Below are 16,524 nucleotides of genomic sequence, written 5' to 3' on the forward strand. Positions count from 1 at the left end.
TGGGGGAAGATGGACTTAGTTTGAATTTAGGCTAGACTGCTGTCGGGTTGTGTGAACCCGGACAAGATGCTTCGCCTCTGATTTATCCAGTGGATTATTTAAACCTCACTGAGTGAAGTGATTTATGCAGCATGGCTAACATACATGGTTTATATTATTACCAGTCTTAGCTCTGCCACGCATTCATTGCCTGATGTTGTTTTGTAGATTTTTCCTCCCTTCATTGAGAAACTTAAGTCGACATATGTCAATTAAAGTGAATTTCTGGGTCGAAAATAAAAATCCACAATAGAAAAAACATTAACATTGTCTGGTTCATAGTAGAACCTAAAAAAAGTGCAAATTTCCCCTGTGCAGACTGAAGAGTTTGGACAAATTGATATTCAAGTGTGCTTTTCTCTACATCCCAGACAGAGCTCAGGGAGAAAGGGGCGATGCTCAGAGTGGCTAGTCAGAGATTACCACACGAGGGCGATATGAGCCCATTTGCACCAATTCTAGAATTGTACTCCTTCATCTCCTTCATAATTGTGCAGTTGTGTGTGTGTGTATGTGTGTGTGTGTGCGTGCCACTACTGGGACTTGAACTCAGGGTCCAAGTGCTGTCCTTTCCCTTTTCTGATGAAGGCTGATGATCTGCCTCTTGAGTCACAGCTCCACTTCCAGCTTCTCTGTGGTTAATTGAAGGTAAGTCCAACAGATTTTCCTGTCTGGGCTGTCTTTCAACTGCAATCCTCAGCTCTCAGCCTCTAGAGTAGCTAGGATTACAGGTAAGAGTCACCAGTGCTTGTTTTTTGTTTTTTTAAATTAGGGAAAAACACCAATAACCCACAAATGAAAACTAAAACACTTCCATTTTGGGCCTATTTTCATAATCTACCCCACCTGTTTATATTTTTAACTCATTTTAATTGGAAATTACAGAAATGTTGGACATCATAAGCTGGAAACAACATTGTTCTCTTTGTAGCCTTTCTGTCAGGCATGCATTTGGAATAGTACAGTGCCAATTAGAAACATTGGCTATTTGGGCTGGAGGCATTGCTGACATGACAGGGCACCAGCTGTGAGCAAGCTGGCTGGGAAAACATGCAAGGCTCTCAGTAAAACAGAACAGAACAAAACAAAACATAGACTGTTGACAAAATTACAAAACCAAACTATTGATAAAATAGTTCTGGGCTGGGAATGTAGGAATGTAGCTTAGTGGTAGAGTGCTTGCCTAGTATGCATGAAGTCCTGGGTTCCATTCCTCAGTACCACATAAACAGAAAAAGCTGGAAGTGACATTGTGGCTCAAGTGGTTGAGTGTTAGCTTTGAGCAAGAGAAGCTCAGGGACAGTGCCCAGGCCCTGAGTTCAAGTTCTAGGACTGGCAAAAACCAACCAACCAACCAACCAACCATATGCTGGCTTTTGGGCAGGAGTGACTTAGTGGTAAAATGTTTGGCTAGCATGCATGAGGCCCTAGGTTTGATTTCTTGGTATCACATAAGATTACTAAAAGAAAAAATAGCCATTAAAATTATTAAAAAATAAAGTTAAAAAATAATCCCAAGGATATAAAGTAGGCATAATTGGGTGAAAATAAATTAGACATTCAAATTATTAACATAAATTTCTTCTTTTCTTTCCAGTCCTGGTGCTTGAACTCAAGGTCTGGGCATTGTCCCTGAGCTTCTTTTGCTCATGGCTAGCACTCTACCACTTGAGCCACAGTGCTGTTCTGGCTTTTTCTGTTAATGTGGTTCTGAGGAATCAAACTTAGGGCTTCATGCCTGCTAGGTAAGCACTCTATCACTAAGCCACATTCCCAGCCCAAATTCCATCATTTTATTTTAATGTGTTATGCTATGGTCTTTATTATATTATACACCTAAAATATATTAAAAATGCATGAACCAAAAGAACTAAAATTCCAAAATCCATCTCCATCTCATTTAGAATCTGTTATCATTAATACCTTGCTATTTATCTGGCTACTTATCTATCATCTATCAGAATAAATTTGCCTTATTTCTTCAGAATTTTCTTATTTTTATGACTTGACAGTTTCTTTCTTTCCTCCCTCCCTTCCTTTCTCTTTCTTTCTTCCTTCCTTTCTTTCTTTCTTTCTTTCTTTCTTTCTTTCTTTCTTTCTTTCTTTCTTTCTTTCTTTCTTTCTTTCTTTCTTTCTTTCTTTCTTTCCTCCTTCCTTCCTTCCTCTTCCTTCCTTCCTTCCTCTTCCTTCCTTCCTTCCTTCTTTTATTTTCTTTCTTTCTTTCTTTTTTGGTACTGGTGTTTGAGCTCAGGTTCTCTTGCTCATTTATTCAAGGCTGGCACTCTATCATGTACTTGAGCCACATCTCTCCTTCTAGACTTTTGGTGATTATTTGTAGATAGAAGTCTAGGATTTTTTCTGCCTGGGCTGGTTTCCAACTGTGATCCTCAGAGCTCAGGCTCTGGAGTAGCTAGGATTATAGGCACACACCACCAGCTTCTGGAAATGATTTAGAATTCCTAATAAACTTTCACAATCTGAAAAAGAAAACAACCCAAACAAAACAGATAGCCTTGAATTGGACTACCTCCCTAGTCCGCGCCAGTGGACATGAACCTATGGCAATGAAGAAAATTCTTTCTCATTTAAGTGAAACACACAATTCAAAGGACTTCCAGTCGTTCATGGGCAATTATTCACTGAACATTAGCACCTGGGCCGTCTTCCTGGGTCCCCTCTGTGATCCCCTGTGGCTGAGGACACCATCTTCCCAGCTAAGGTCTACAAGATTGCTTCCTGTTTGTGAAGGTCAGAGGAAGGTGCATCTTCTGTCAGCAGCTGTGGTAGGTTGAGATAAACTCCTAGGTTGGGTTGGAAGTTTCCAACGTCAGACCTGTCACTATTTGGACAGTTGTTCACTATGAGGATTACGACCACCTCTTCAAAGGGCTTTGAAAAATGCTTTCCGGGTGGTAGGAAGAAGGCTGGGAGATTCTGAGAGAACATTGTGCCGATGGCAGCCACTGGGGGATGCTGGTCCGCTCCCTACCCACTGCTGGGAATCAGACTCAAGGGGGAATGGAGCTGCTGTGAGGAGCTGCTGGGAGGGGTGCTCTGAGGCCCTGGGGACCCCTTTGCAGGTAAAAGCCCACAGGCCTTCCAGCTCAGACCTTCGAGCCTGCGTCTCCTATTTTCCTCTCTTGCTTTTGCTCTTCTCCACTCACCCTCTGCTCCAGCCTCCATCCATTTCTATCGATGCATGATTATCCTGTCGGTTCCCCCGCTTGTCTTCACTGCTTTCTCAAGGGGAGCCACCCCCATTGCCAGATCTTTGCCTCTAAATGATGGAACCTGGGTGAGTGGAACAAACCACCCTGCTGTCTATCAAGTCCCCAGCCCTCAGGAATGTCTGCCACGGTCCTTCAGCTCCCTGGATTTTGCTTCCTTCTGCCCTGAGCCGGTTTCTGGGTGGCATCCACCCTCTTCCTCTGAGAGCTGGGATGTACCTTGTGCTTGCCCACATCTTTCCTGCTGTAGCCCCTGTCTTCCCCCAGCTGCCTCCCGCTGCTGCAGGACGCCCCCTCTGCCTCCTCCCTCCACTCAGGGGACATGGGGGTGGACAATGGCACAGCAGTAACTGAATTTGTTCTGTTAGGGTTCTCAGAGTTTGGCTCCCTGCGGGGCCCTCTGTTTTGGGGTGTTCTCTGCATGTACATGGTCACCCTGCTGGGGAACTCTCTGATCATCTTCCTCACGCTGGCAGACTCTGCCCTGCACTCCCCCATGTACTTCTTCCTGGGCCACTTCTCCCTGGCCGAGATCCTCTACACCACCACCATTGTGCCCCGGATGCTGAGGGACCTCCTGTCCTCCCGCCCCACCATCCCGCTTGCCAGCTGCTTCACCCAGCTCTACTTCTTCGCCCTCTTTGGCATCGCTGAATGTTGCCTGCTGGCTGCCATGGCCTATGACCGCTATGCGGCCATCTGCCGGCCTCTGCATTACGCCACCCTGATGAACCGGGGTGCATGTGTGGGTATGGTGGGTGCCTCCTACCTCATGGGTGTCATTACTGGCACCTCTCACTCCCTCCTCATCTTCACCTTGCCCTTCCAAGGTGACAACATCATCCACCACTTTCTATGTGACATTCTGCCGGTGCTGAAACTGGCTAGTGCAAGCATCTTTTGGGGGGAAGTAGGCATTCTTGGAAACACCATAGCTTTTATCCTGACCCCCTTCTTGCTGATCATGGCCTCTTATGTCTGCATTCTTGCAACCATCCTTGGAGTCTCAACAGCCCAGGGGCGGAGAAAGATCTTCTCTACCTGCTCCTCCCATCTCTTTGTGGTCATCCTGTTTTATGGGACTGCGACAGTTGCATACATGAAGCCTCAGGCAAGCTCCTCTCGGGACACAGACCAGGTTCTTGCTCTGTTCTATACAGTTGTCACCCCCATGTGCAACCCTTTTGTCTACTCCCTGAGGAACAAGGAGGTCACAGGAGCCATGAGGAGGGTCATGAAGAAGTACCTTTGTTGTTCTTGATCCCCACCCCTTCCTGAGGTCTTGGAGCTCAGGCCTGGATCCCTGGACATTTTCAAGGAGGAAGGAGGAGCTGTACTGAGCACATTTCACAGGAACCTGGCCTGCTGTGCAGTGGTGTCATGTAGAGTTCCTCGTCCTGCCCAGTGAGAGAGCACAAGATCCAGAAATGTTTGTAGAGCTCTGCTTCTGAGGGCTGTGCATGTGACCTTGACCCAGCTTCATCCCGAGAGCATTGCTGAGCCAACTCACAGCCCAGGGAGGTTGGTGGAGGAAGGAAACTCTGCTGACCTGGTGTGAGGATCTCTCAGTTCCTGGTCTTTGCTGAGGCCCCCAGGACTTCCTGGGGCTATAGTTCTTGAGATCCTCGTGCTTTCCCTTCTCCCAGTGACTCCCTCTTACAAACCTTTCTCTGATGCCAGCCACTTCTGCTTCAACCTAAGCTCCTTTACTCCAGGTGTGATGTCTGGTCTGTGCCTTCAGTGACAGGAGGAAGTATGGGCAGGGAGTCATTCATTGGTTTGGCTTTGGGCATTCAGGTGTCATTCCTGCTTGGTGTTGCTTTAGGTCAGGAGGCTTCTGTCTAGTTACTTGTCTCCATGAGATGTTGGTATTCTTTCTCAGCTTCTTCCCTCTTTCCCTTGATGGACTGCTTTCCATTTTCTCATCTGCTCCTAGGATCAAAGGACTAATGTGGACTAAGGCCTTTACAACAGTACTTGGGTTTCTTGCAACCAACTGTCCATTATTTCTAATGAGCGTCCACTTTGATTTGTAGGCAACAGTTAAGCAGCGCATTAGCTTTTGTTGGGTATCAAGGGCTTGCTAGTTCATGAAGTGTTTCTCAGCTTTATGCCACAGGAAAGAATGATATGGGTGGAAAAACCACTCTCCATGCACAAGAGATAAGGACTTTTAAAGAGATTTTATTTTTATGAAGAACCTAGATTAAAATAGTTAACAAAATAGAAGGGAGACTGGAGAGAGGAATGAGTCCTTTGGGAGGGGAGAGGAGAGACACAAGAGGGTAATGGAGATGCAAATATGGTTAAACATAATACACATGTTTGAAGAAGTCATAGTAAACCCATTACTTTTGTACAATTGATATATGCAAATAAAGATTAATGAAAAATAGTATTGATTTTCTTTCCCAGCTTGCAAAACTAACACTGGTAATTATAGTGAATTTTGCACCCAAAAGAAAAGAAAATAACTTTTCATGTTTTGGTGTTAAAGTCCTTGGGAAATCACTACAACATATATTGTTTTTTCTCTCTCTCTGTATACACACACACACACACACACACACACACACAAACACACGCACACATTCTATATATCTATATATCTTATTTATAATATTTAAAAATTAACAATGAGATTTTTGTGGACTGATTGCTTTGTAAAAGTTATTTTCTATATTTTGAACTGTATTTTAACACTGTACCATTGCAGGAGACTGTTAGAGCACGATTTTAACATCCATGTAGTACTGTGCTTTTATGGATACGCTACAATTTAATGCAATTTTCATATTTAGGATTAATATTTTTTCTTCACAAATATTGCTGAGACAGATGGTGTACAATTATAACTTTGTATATTTGCCTTATGGTTTCTCTAACACAAAATTCTAGAAGTTGTTGGACTGAAATAAAATGTAATTGAACCATTCTGACAATTTTCTTCCTTAAGAAATTTTATTGTCTGCTGGGCGCTGGTGGCTTACGCCTGTAATCCTAGCTACTCAGGAGGCTGAGATCCGAGGATCTCAGTTCAAAGCCAGCTGTGGCAGGAAAGTCCATGAGACTCATATCTCCAATAAACCACCAGGAAACCAGAAGTGGTGCTGTGGCCCAAGTGGTAGAGCACTAACCTTGAGCTGAAGCGCTCAGGGACAGCGCCCAGGCCTAGATGTTCAAGCCCCATGACTAACAAAATTTTTTTTTTCTACGGCCCATTTGAATGACTTTCCACTTAATTTTCAGGGCAATACAATGGAGTAAAAGCTAGGAATGAGGTGGGATTAGACATATCATGGAAGAAAAGGAGGGGGAAAGAACAGAATACTATATTCATAGTCTCATGAGGCACAAAAGATCTGAGAAAAAAGAAGTAAACTCACACTCCCTCAGTTTACTGAGAACAGAGTGAGACATAGGTGAACTGGAAATACGCTATGATGCACCAAAGTTGGGCTCAAGGAAGCACTTTCCAGTAGAGTGAATATCTGAACAGACAAGAAGAAGTTTTGTCTTTTCCCCCCATGCATGTTCTGAGCTGAGATTGAAGGCAAAAGGATGTCTTGGTTCAGCCCTCAGATGACTCTTACCTTACCATCTTGGGCTGAGGTCCTTTCGACTGTTCTCAGGTAGGTACTGAAAATAAAGGATGACCAGTTAAATTTGAATGTCAGGTCAATAAGATTTTTTTCCTTTTGAACTCAGGGCCTGCATGCTGTCCCTGAGCTCTTTTTGCTCAAGACTAGTGCTCTGTCACCTTGAGCCACAGCTCTACTTCTGGTTTTCTGATAGTTAACTGGAGATAAAACTCTTCATGGACTTTCTTGCAGGGCTGGCTTCGTACCTTGATCCTTAGATTTCAACTTCCTGAGTAGCTAGGATTACAGGTGTGAGCCATCAGTGCCTGGCAACGCATAAGTTTTTAATATTAGCATTTCCCTTGAAATATCTATCAAGAAATGACTCAGTCTGTTTTACCTTTCTGAGGAGAGAAATATTTGGGAAGACTTAGAATAAAAAAGAATTCATTGTTAATCAGAAGCTCATTTTAACCAGATATCCTGCAATTTTACTTGTAAATCTGACAACCCTTTTCCAAGGTGCTAACCAAGCCAATGTTGGAACAGTGGCTAGAGGTGAGGATGGAAGAAAAGAGCTTGGGATGACCCCTATTCAGAAAGAAGGAAGTCCACCCAGAAGTAGTTTTTTTCTATATGAACTCTTTGACCAGAGCCTCAATTCTTTGTTCCTACGTGAGCACTGGTCCTCCTTAGCTAAATCATGAATATAAGAGTCTCTGTGATTATCACAGCTGTAGTGAGGGTTAGATGTGGCCTTACCCTGTCATTTCCTCCCACTTAGTCACTTTGCATTTCCCGGGCTGAACTTCCTCATTTGTGATTTCTCTATTGTTGCTAGCATGCAGACTGGCTGTGTTGCCACTGTTGTTGCTTTTCATGTTTCTCTGGGACCAGGCAGAGTGTCTGGCATACAGGAGATTGTTAAAAAAAACAAAACAAAACACTTGTTACGTTGCCCATGTTATTGTAAGCCCTCTGTACGGTATTTTCACAATAAAAAAACTCAAAACACTTGTTAATATATAAATAAATAGATATAAGAAAGTGGTGATGCATTTCAGTTAGTACTATGATTGCTGCTCCTGTCATTTGTAGTCCCATAAGCCTCAATGATAACATTCTTCAAGATTTCTAGATGTTTAAAAAACCCTGGACTATTTCCACTTAAAAAAAAAAAAACAAACAAAACCAACAACTCCCTGTCTAAAGTTGCTGGCAAGTATAAAACGTGTCATGGTGGAGAGGTAGCAGAGAGCTGTGTGGGGTTTGGAGGAGAAGGTCTTGGGGAACAGGAGCTCCTGGTACAAGGCAGGAGGGAATGGTTCAGAAAGGATCAGAGGGCCTGTGCCCTGGGGTGCTGAGAAAGAAGGCAAGGGGAAGGAGCAATTCTGGGAGAAAAACAGACTCTGGTGGCTCACAGGGTGGAAAGGAATTTTTAGACCACCAGGCTTAGAGATGGTTGGGAACTGAGAGACACTGAGAACCAGAACCTCAGCCAAGGTCAAACCACAGGGGTGGCCTGGTTAGGATGCTGCTGGGGCTGCCAACTCCAGTCACTGCAGACTTCCCCTTGGTGCTGTGCTGGTGCTGGTGCTGGCGCTCCTGGGCCTGGAGCTCCCCACGGAGCTCACCAACACCAACTGCACCCTTTCTTCTGCTCTGTATGGCTTGCATCTGAATCCAGGTGTAGGGCAGGGGTCATCTCTAGGACTTTGGGAAGGTCAGGGCCTGTCAGGCAGGGACTGTAGGTATTGGTGAGGAAGGGCTCAGAGCTTGTCCTTCACAAACCTCTTCATCACCAAACCAAAGTAGATGCCATTAGCGGAGGTAGCTGGGAAGCCAAGATGGAGGAAGGCCTTGCCATTATTTCTCTGTTGCTAATCTCCCTTTTTTCTTCCTGTTCCTGTGTTTATTCTCCTTAGCTTTTTATTTACTCTTATCTCTCTCCTTGCTCTCAATTCAACTTGTCAGAGGAAGATTCTAGGTTAGAGGGTTAAAAATGTCGCCCTAGAAATTGGAAACAAGTTAGTTACCTGTTTCCCAGCTTGCTAGCTGAGGAAAGCTGTACAAAGCCTCTATCTCTTTTGTGCTTCTGTCAGCTACTCAGGATGAGTCTTTACTGCAAGGTGAAGGCTGCTTCATTCCCCTTCCAGGAGGAACAAGGGGAAAAAACACTTCCTGTCTTTCTCTATGGATCTTCCCACTTCTTCATGGGCTGAAGAGGGACGTGACTTACTGATGAGACTGTCCAGGGCATGTTTTTTATCCTTTGGCGTTTTTTCTGCAGGCTAACTTGCCTTTGACTTCACATACTGTTTTCTCCTTCAAATCACTCTCATTTGGAATGACCCGTGATTTGTAACTTGGGGTGAGTGGTAAATGTGGGGTGTAGGAAGTTCATTTGGCCTTAAGGTTCAAGCCATATCCTGCAATTTAGCTTTATGAGTAATAAGGGTGATGTTTTGCTGTCTAGTAATGCCTCGGCATGCAGTCTGACAAGTCATTTTCTGTCTGAATAACAAACACCATCTTCCCAAAGGGTACAGCGTGGCCTGCTTGTGGGTCACGTGTATTTGGAATGGTCTCCTAGCTTCTAGTTTCTTCATATGAGGGTCTTGGAATAGACAGACCACCCCCTGCCCCCCCGTTCTGATGCAAGTGGCCATGAATGGCCTTGCCTGGAACTTCTTAAGAAAAAGCCATTCAGGAGTGGAGGTTGGTGATGTTCCCTGAAGTTCTCACAGGTGGGAAAAAATGAGCAATGCTCACTGCTTGGCCTGTGTAGGCCACTGTGCCCACTGTGCACGCGGGGCCCACAGGCTTTCCCACAGGCTTGAGGCACACGGAGCAGCCTGAAGAGTGGAGGAGTTGGAGGATGGGAAGCTCCCAGGGTCTCCTAAGGGTCTCCTGAGGGTTTCTCTCTCTTTATTGACCTGAACTCTGGGTCTGGGCGCTGTCCCTCAGCTCTTCAGCTCAAGGCTAGTGCTCTACCACGTGAGCTATAGCACCACTTCCAGCTTTTTCTGCTTATGTGGTGCTGAGGAATCGAACCCAGGGCCTCATGCATGCAAGGCAAGCACTCTACCACTGGGCCACCTTCCTAGCCCCAGACTCTTATGTAGGTTCCAACATATATAAGATACTTCTGCCCATTTTCTACTGATGTGTGCTATCAAGGTACTTAACAGGCCACATGATGGCAGGCCTGAACGCATGAACATTCTGAACATTTAGAGCCCCATCAATATTACATTCTGAAAGACACTGAAAAATTAGGGTTGGATATGAAATTCACTTCTCAGCAATACAACACTTTTCAGCATTAATATATATTTTCAGCGACAGAAAAGAAAGTAAATTATTTATAATTCCAACTCCTGGGAAACGCTAAATGGCTTTGAAGAAGTTTTACATTTTAAAAGTTAACTACTTCTGCGAGTGGCCATCTTCTTCTATGGTGAGCATCCTCATGAAGGAGGAGATTAACCATTTTCAAACACGACATCTTCTATAAACACATAACTGTGTTTGCTTCATAGAAGCCAACTGGATTAGGGAAATTTTTATATAAAGTCAGTTTTTAAGATTTCCTTATGTGTTTTATGTTATTTGTTTATTTATTTATCTTTGTATTGCTACTAGGGCTTGAAGTCTGGGCCTTCTGCTTTTTCCACTCAAGGCTCCTGCTCTTTCATTTGACCCATAGCTCCACTTCTGGCTTTCTCAGATTTGGGCTGGCTTTGAACTACAATCTTCAGGTCTCAGCCTCCTGAGTAGTTAGGATTTACAGGTGTGAGCCACTGACAACCCACTGGGTATTTTATTTTTATTATTTTTATTTTTTAATTTATTATTTTTTGGTCTGTCGTGGGGTTTGAACTCTGGGCTTGGGCACTGTTCTGTGCTCTTCAGCTCAAGCTTTACCGCTTGAACCACAGCGCCACTTCTGGTTTTCTAGTGGTTTATTGGAGATAAGAGTCTCACGGACTTTCCTGCCTGGGCTAGCTTTGAACCGTGATCCTCAGATCTCAGCCTCCTGAGTAGCTAGGATTACAGGTGTGAGCCACCGGCTCCTGGCTTTTATTTTTATTTTTATTTTTTGGGTCCGGTTGTGGGGCCTGAACTCTGGGCCTGGGTGCTGTCCCTCAGCTCTTCAACTCAAGGCTAGCGCTCTACCACTTGAGCCACAGCGCCACTTCTGGCTTTTTTCTTCTTGCTTATATGGTGCTGAGGAATTGAACCCAGGGCCTCATGCATGCAAAGCAAGTGCTCTACCACTGAGCCACCTTCCCAGCCCCCTTATTTTAATTTTTTATAATCGCATAGTGAAAAGTCTGTGATAATTTTTTGTTGTTGCATCAATCCCTTTCCATATGTCTCCAGATCCCTTCAGTTTGCCTGCTGTGTTATTCCAGTGTTACCTGTGAATCAAGGGAGGCTGGAGGAACTGCTCAGAGCCACTCCTTTTAGGAAGTTTTTCTGGAATGCACCATCCTGCCATGAATCATCAACCTTCCAACCCACACATCTGCATACTTCATAATTATAAGTTTCTGCTAGTTTGTTTTCTCTCCACTCCATGCTTCTACCCAACCTGCATTAGATTAGGAGTCCTTTGGACCCAGAGACTGTAGGTTAGTTTCTGAATATCAGAATGCTGTTCATGATTGGGCTTCCTGGTCCTGTGTCTGTTTGACCAAGAATATTTCCTGAGCCCAGATTCTCTTTAGCGTCTTTCTCTAGAGGGTCAGGACCACTTCATGCCTGGTACATCAGGGTTAACGTTTCCCTCTGCTGCTGCCATCCCCTAAACCTTGGCTGCTTAGATGATAAAGCAGAAAATAATGTATCAATAAAATAGAAAGCAGTTAAAAAAGACTGGGAGAGGACTAGAGACCAGGTCACAGTCCAAGTTTCTAGCAGTGACTCTTAAATCCAAACTAGTCAACTGCTGTTACCAGGAACCAGATGCTGCTTCTAGGCAGGCAACTTGCTGAAAGAGGGCCACAGATTGGGTGGCTGAATGAGTGTCAGATGTCTACTTTCCAGGTCAGCATAGCTTTAGTGCCCTACTCAGCCCAGGAGCTGGTGAAGGCCTACGGGACCAAGCAGTTGGCCTAGTGGGGCCTGCAGATCCTCCAGTGTAGAACAGATTATTACTGTCATGGGGAAGTCAGAAGTCCAGGGTGGGGCCAGGGAAGTGGATTCTTGTGGAATCCTTCAAGGAGGAACAGTGCAATGATTTAGGAGAATCTGGTGGGGTTAACAATGTTTGGATATTACTAGGAGCCAATGAGAACACAGGGTTTTAATCAGTTAATAAACAGAATTTTATCTAATGCTTCAGAGTTGATGAAATGATTCTAGAAACAAAATCAGACTTGAGAGGTTCATTATGGTGGTCAATATCCATTGGGTCATTTAGAGAATATTAGGGACTGAGTCCTCTTTTCTTATATTCAGGTTGTTAATAGCTTAAAACCAGATGAAAATATAGGAGAGAATTCTAATTATTACCCAGAAACTTACAATAGTAGTGACATGAAGCAGAGAATAATGAAATATATTTTGGGCAAAATTTCAGGGATAAATTTCTCCCTTCCTTCCTTCCTTTCTTTTTTGTTACCTGACCTGGGGCTTGAATGACCTGGGTGTTCTCCTTTAGCTTTTTGGCTCAAGGCTGGGACTCTACTACTTGAACCACAGCTTCACTTCTGGCTTTTTGCTGGTTAGTTGGAGATAACAGTCTCAGGGATTTTCCTTCTTGGGTTGGCTTTTGAACCTTGATCCTCAGATCTCAGCCTCCTGAGTAACAAGGATTACAAGTGTGAGGTTCTGGCAACCAAACTCAAGGATAAATTTCTTGAGTTGAGTCTTAGAGGAGAATAGGAGTTTTCCAGATGAACCTGGCAGGTAAGATGTACACTGGGAACATCAGAGAAAAGCTCGTGGAAAGTCATAGAGACATTAGAAAGCTTCCTGGGTAGGGAAGACTCTGTGGAAATGAGCTTAAAGAGGAGGCTGAGATGAGCACAGGAACCGTGCCTGGAGGCAGTCCTTGTGAGGCCTCCCGCGAGGTGAGATGGGAGGGTGAGGGAGTCAGCATTCCCACCGCTCTCTGAGCAGTATTACTGATGACTTGTTGTAGCGATGGCTTTTCACTGAGAGTATGGAGGATGTGGAAGTGGTAATGGTGTGTGGGGCTGAGGGGAGGCAAGGCCTGGAACCTCCTGTCCTTTTCCATCAGCCTTCTGCGGCTCCCTCAATAGAGGACACCCCAGGAAACAGATGGGGAGCTCTGTTGTAAGGCTGGTGCACAAGCCATGGCGGAGGCTTTTGAGGACTTTGCTTCTGGCTTTTTCTGGTGTGTGTGTGTGTGTGTGTGTGTGTGTGTGTGCTTAATTGGAAATAAGAGTCTTATACACTTTCCTGCCTATGCTGGCTTTGAACTGCAATCCTCAGATCTCAGCATCCTGAGTTGCTTGGATTACAGTCATGGGACACTGGCAGCCTACCCATCTGAGTCACTGTATTCTTTAGCCTGGGGTTTTGTGCTGGCCCTGATAAGCAGTAGTTGGTGCGTGAGTAGACACCCTGGGATCTCCTTAGGGGGAGGGCACGAGTCTCTTCATCATGTGTGGCAGGGCTCCTGTTACCTCCTTGTTCCGGAGGGTGTAGATGATGGGGTTGAGCATGGGTGTGACCACTGTGTAGAAGAGACTGAGGATGCGATCTGTGGTGACTGAAGAGCCTGCCCGGGGCCTAATGTAGGTGATGCTGGCTGTCCCAAAGAAGAGGGATACCACGAGCAGATGAGAGGAGCAGGTAGAGAAGACCTTGCGGCGGCTCTGGGTGGAAGCCATGGCCAGGATGGCCCCCAGGATGCGCACGTAAGAGGTGACAATCAGGGAGAAGGGGACCATGATGAAGACCACAGTGGCCGTCATCACGGAGATTTCGCTCCTGTGCTTCCCGTCGCTCGCCAGCCTCAGCACCGGCAGGATGTCACAGAGGAAGTGGGGGATGACCGGGTGGCTGGGGAAAGGCAGGGTGAAGATGAGGGAGCAGTGGGTGGTGGCTGTGATGATGCCCATGAGCCAGGAGGTGCCCACCATGGCCTTGCAGGCCCGCCGGCTCATGAGGATGGAGTAGTGCAGGGGCCGGCAGATGGCTGCGTAGCGGTCGTAGGCCATGGCTGTAAGCAGGCAGCACTCTGAGATGCCCAGGACGATGAAGATATACATCTGGGCCACACAGCCCTGGAAAGAGATGGCCTGGGGGAGTGGGGAGGTCAGATCAGCCAGGATCCTGGGCACGATGTCGCTGGTGTAGAGGATCTCCACGATGGAGAGGTGGCGGAGGAAGAAGTACATGGGGGAATGCAGGGCGGGGCTGGCCTGGGTGAGGAGGATGATCAAGGAGTTGCCCAGCAAGGTGACCAGATAGACCAGAAGCACCACCCCGAACAGGGGGCCCTGCAGAACCCTGAGGTCAGAGAATCCCAGGAGGATGAATTCGGGCACTGTAGTATTGTTTTCCTCAGCCATCACGTTAGGCCAGAAGCTGTAGCACAGCCAAGATGTTATTGGTTTAGAAATAACCAGCGCTTCGGTTATCCAGTAAAGTGCTCTCCATCCGGTCTTTCTCTAAATCAATCGAGAGTATTATCACCTTGGATAAACTCTGGGGCTCAGAGATTAAACAACTCATTGGAATGAATATCCAGGGATCCACAACAGCTGGGATTTGAATCCAGACCTCTTGACTCCAAAGTCTGCCTATACAGTATGTTTTCCCTACTTCCCCAAGTGCTGGTCCTGTGTCTGAGGCCTGGCTCCCATGTGGAGAGACCCCAGCTCTGCACTTTGGAGAGAGTTGCTGTGCCCTTTGAACTTTCCAGACGAAGCTCACACCCCAACAAATGAGGTCACCCAAGACTATCTTAGGCACAGGAGGCCAAGGCAAGTGAGATGTTTAAGATGTTGAAAGATCACCTGTGTGTGTGTGTGGCTTGTAATGCATCACAGTAATTGACAGTGATAATACTGTCCAATTGCATTGTGCTTGGGGATTCTGGCACTGGCTCTGGTTTCTTTCTCTTCCCCTTGTCTGGGTCCCAGTGATCAGCTATACCTGCTGTGTGTCCCAGCATTTTCTGTTCTGGTAGGCCTCCGTGCACTGCCAGTGGCCCCTCCCCCCAGACCATTCCTATTTATTTATTTTTTGGGTCCGGTCGTGAGGCCTGAACTCTGGGCCTGGGCGCTGTCCCTCAGCTCTTCAGCTCAAGGCTAGCACTCTACCACTTGAGCCACAGTGCCACTTCTGGCTTTTGTCTTTTTGCTTATGTGGTGCTGAGGAATCGAACCCAGGGCCTCATGCGTGCAAGGCAAGTGCTCTATCACTTAGCCACCTTCCCAGTCCCCCTATTTATTATGTTAATGTTAATATCTCACTCATCTATGGAGTTCCACTGCCCCATGGCAGTATTGCACATTCCCAATGCTCAGAAATTATATAACCTGTGGCATTTAGGGTCATATATTTCCATGTAACAGGGCTCACATCTTACTGACAGCTGTTTAGAAAAATACTGTGAGTGCTAAGCCTTGAGCAAAAGAAGCTCAGGGACAGTGCCCAGGACCTAAGTTCAAGCCTCAGGACTGGAAGAAAACCTCCAACAAAGCACAAACAAAAAAGAAAATGATAAAGCAGGTTTAATAGAGAGGAGAGAAAGAGGGAGGGAGAGAGACAGGAAAGGGAAGAAGGGAGGAAGGAAGGGAGGGAGAGAGAGAAAGAGAGAGAGAGAGAGAAAGAGAGGGAGAGAGAGAGTTTCTCTCTATGTAGGAATAGGAGTAATGACTCCTTAGAATATTACTTTTTAAAAATTAAAACATCTAAGTTGGTTGCCAGTTGTTCACACCTGTAATCCTAGCTACTCAGGACTATGGTTTGAAGTCAGCCCAAGCAGGAAAGTCTGTGTGAGACTCTTTTTTTTTTTTTTTGTTGCTCCTGGGGCTTGAACTCTGGGCTTGGGTGCTGTCCCTGCGTTCTTCAGCTCAAGGCGAGCACTCTACCACTTGAGCTACAGCGCCACTTCTGGTTTTCTTTTCTTTTTTCTTTTTTTTGGGTCCGGTTGTGGGCCTGAACTCTGGGTCTGGGCGCTGTCCCTCAGCTCTTCAGCTCAAGGCTAGTGCTCTACCACTTGAGTCCCAGCGCCACTTCCGGCTTTTTTCTTATGTGGTGCTGAGGAATCGAACCCAGGGCCTCATGCATGCAAGGCAAGCTCTCTACCACTGAGCCACCTTTCCCAGCCCCTGACTTCCGGTTTTCTAGTGGTTTTTATTGGAGATAAGAGTCTCCCGGACTTTCCTGCCTGGGCTGGCTTTGAACTGTGATCCTCAGATCTCAGCCTCCTGAGTAGCTAGGATTACAGGCATGAGCCACTGGCACCTGGCTTGAGTGAGACTCTTATCTCCAATCAATCATCAGAAAGCCAAAAGTTGACCTGTGGTGCAAAGTGTCAGAGCACTAACCTTGAGCATAAAAGCTCAGGGACAGTGCACAGGTCCTGAGTTCAAGCCCTGTGACTGACAAAAGAAAATGTAGTAACATTTGGAATAAAGTTGTGATTTTATCACCTTAGTTGACTTCTCATTTCTTGTAAATTGCCATTA

General features: G+C 45.8%; 2 protein-coding genes across 2 annotated transcripts; one reads left to right on the top strand and one right to left on the bottom strand.

The window, feature by feature from the left end:
• The first annotated feature begins 3,588 nt into the window (after positions 1–3,588).
• LOC122124296 (olfactory receptor 9-like) lies at positions 3,589–4,527 on the top strand. Its single transcript, XM_042699034.1, has one exon. It carries the CDS (start codon positions 3,589–3,591, stop codon positions 4,525–4,527), a length of 939 nt encoding a protein of 312 aa, XP_042554968.1.
• Positions 4,528–13,455: 8,928 nt separating this feature from the next.
• LOC122124384 (olfactory receptor 10P1) lies at positions 13,456–14,397 on the bottom strand. The gene has a single exon (XM_042699132.1). The coding sequence runs from the start codon at positions 14,395–14,397 to the stop codon at positions 13,456–13,458; it is 942 nt and encodes a 313-aa protein (XP_042555066.1).
• Positions 14,398–16,524: the final 2,127 nt, after the last annotated feature.

The sequence above is a fragment of the Dipodomys spectabilis genome, unplaced genomic scaffold (assembly GCF_019054845.1).
Source record: "Dipodomys spectabilis isolate Male_0828 unplaced genomic scaffold, ASM1905484v1 ptg000234l, whole genome shotgun sequence".
Classification (NCBI taxonomy): Eukaryota; Metazoa; Chordata; class Mammalia; order Rodentia; family Heteromyidae; genus Dipodomys; species Dipodomys spectabilis.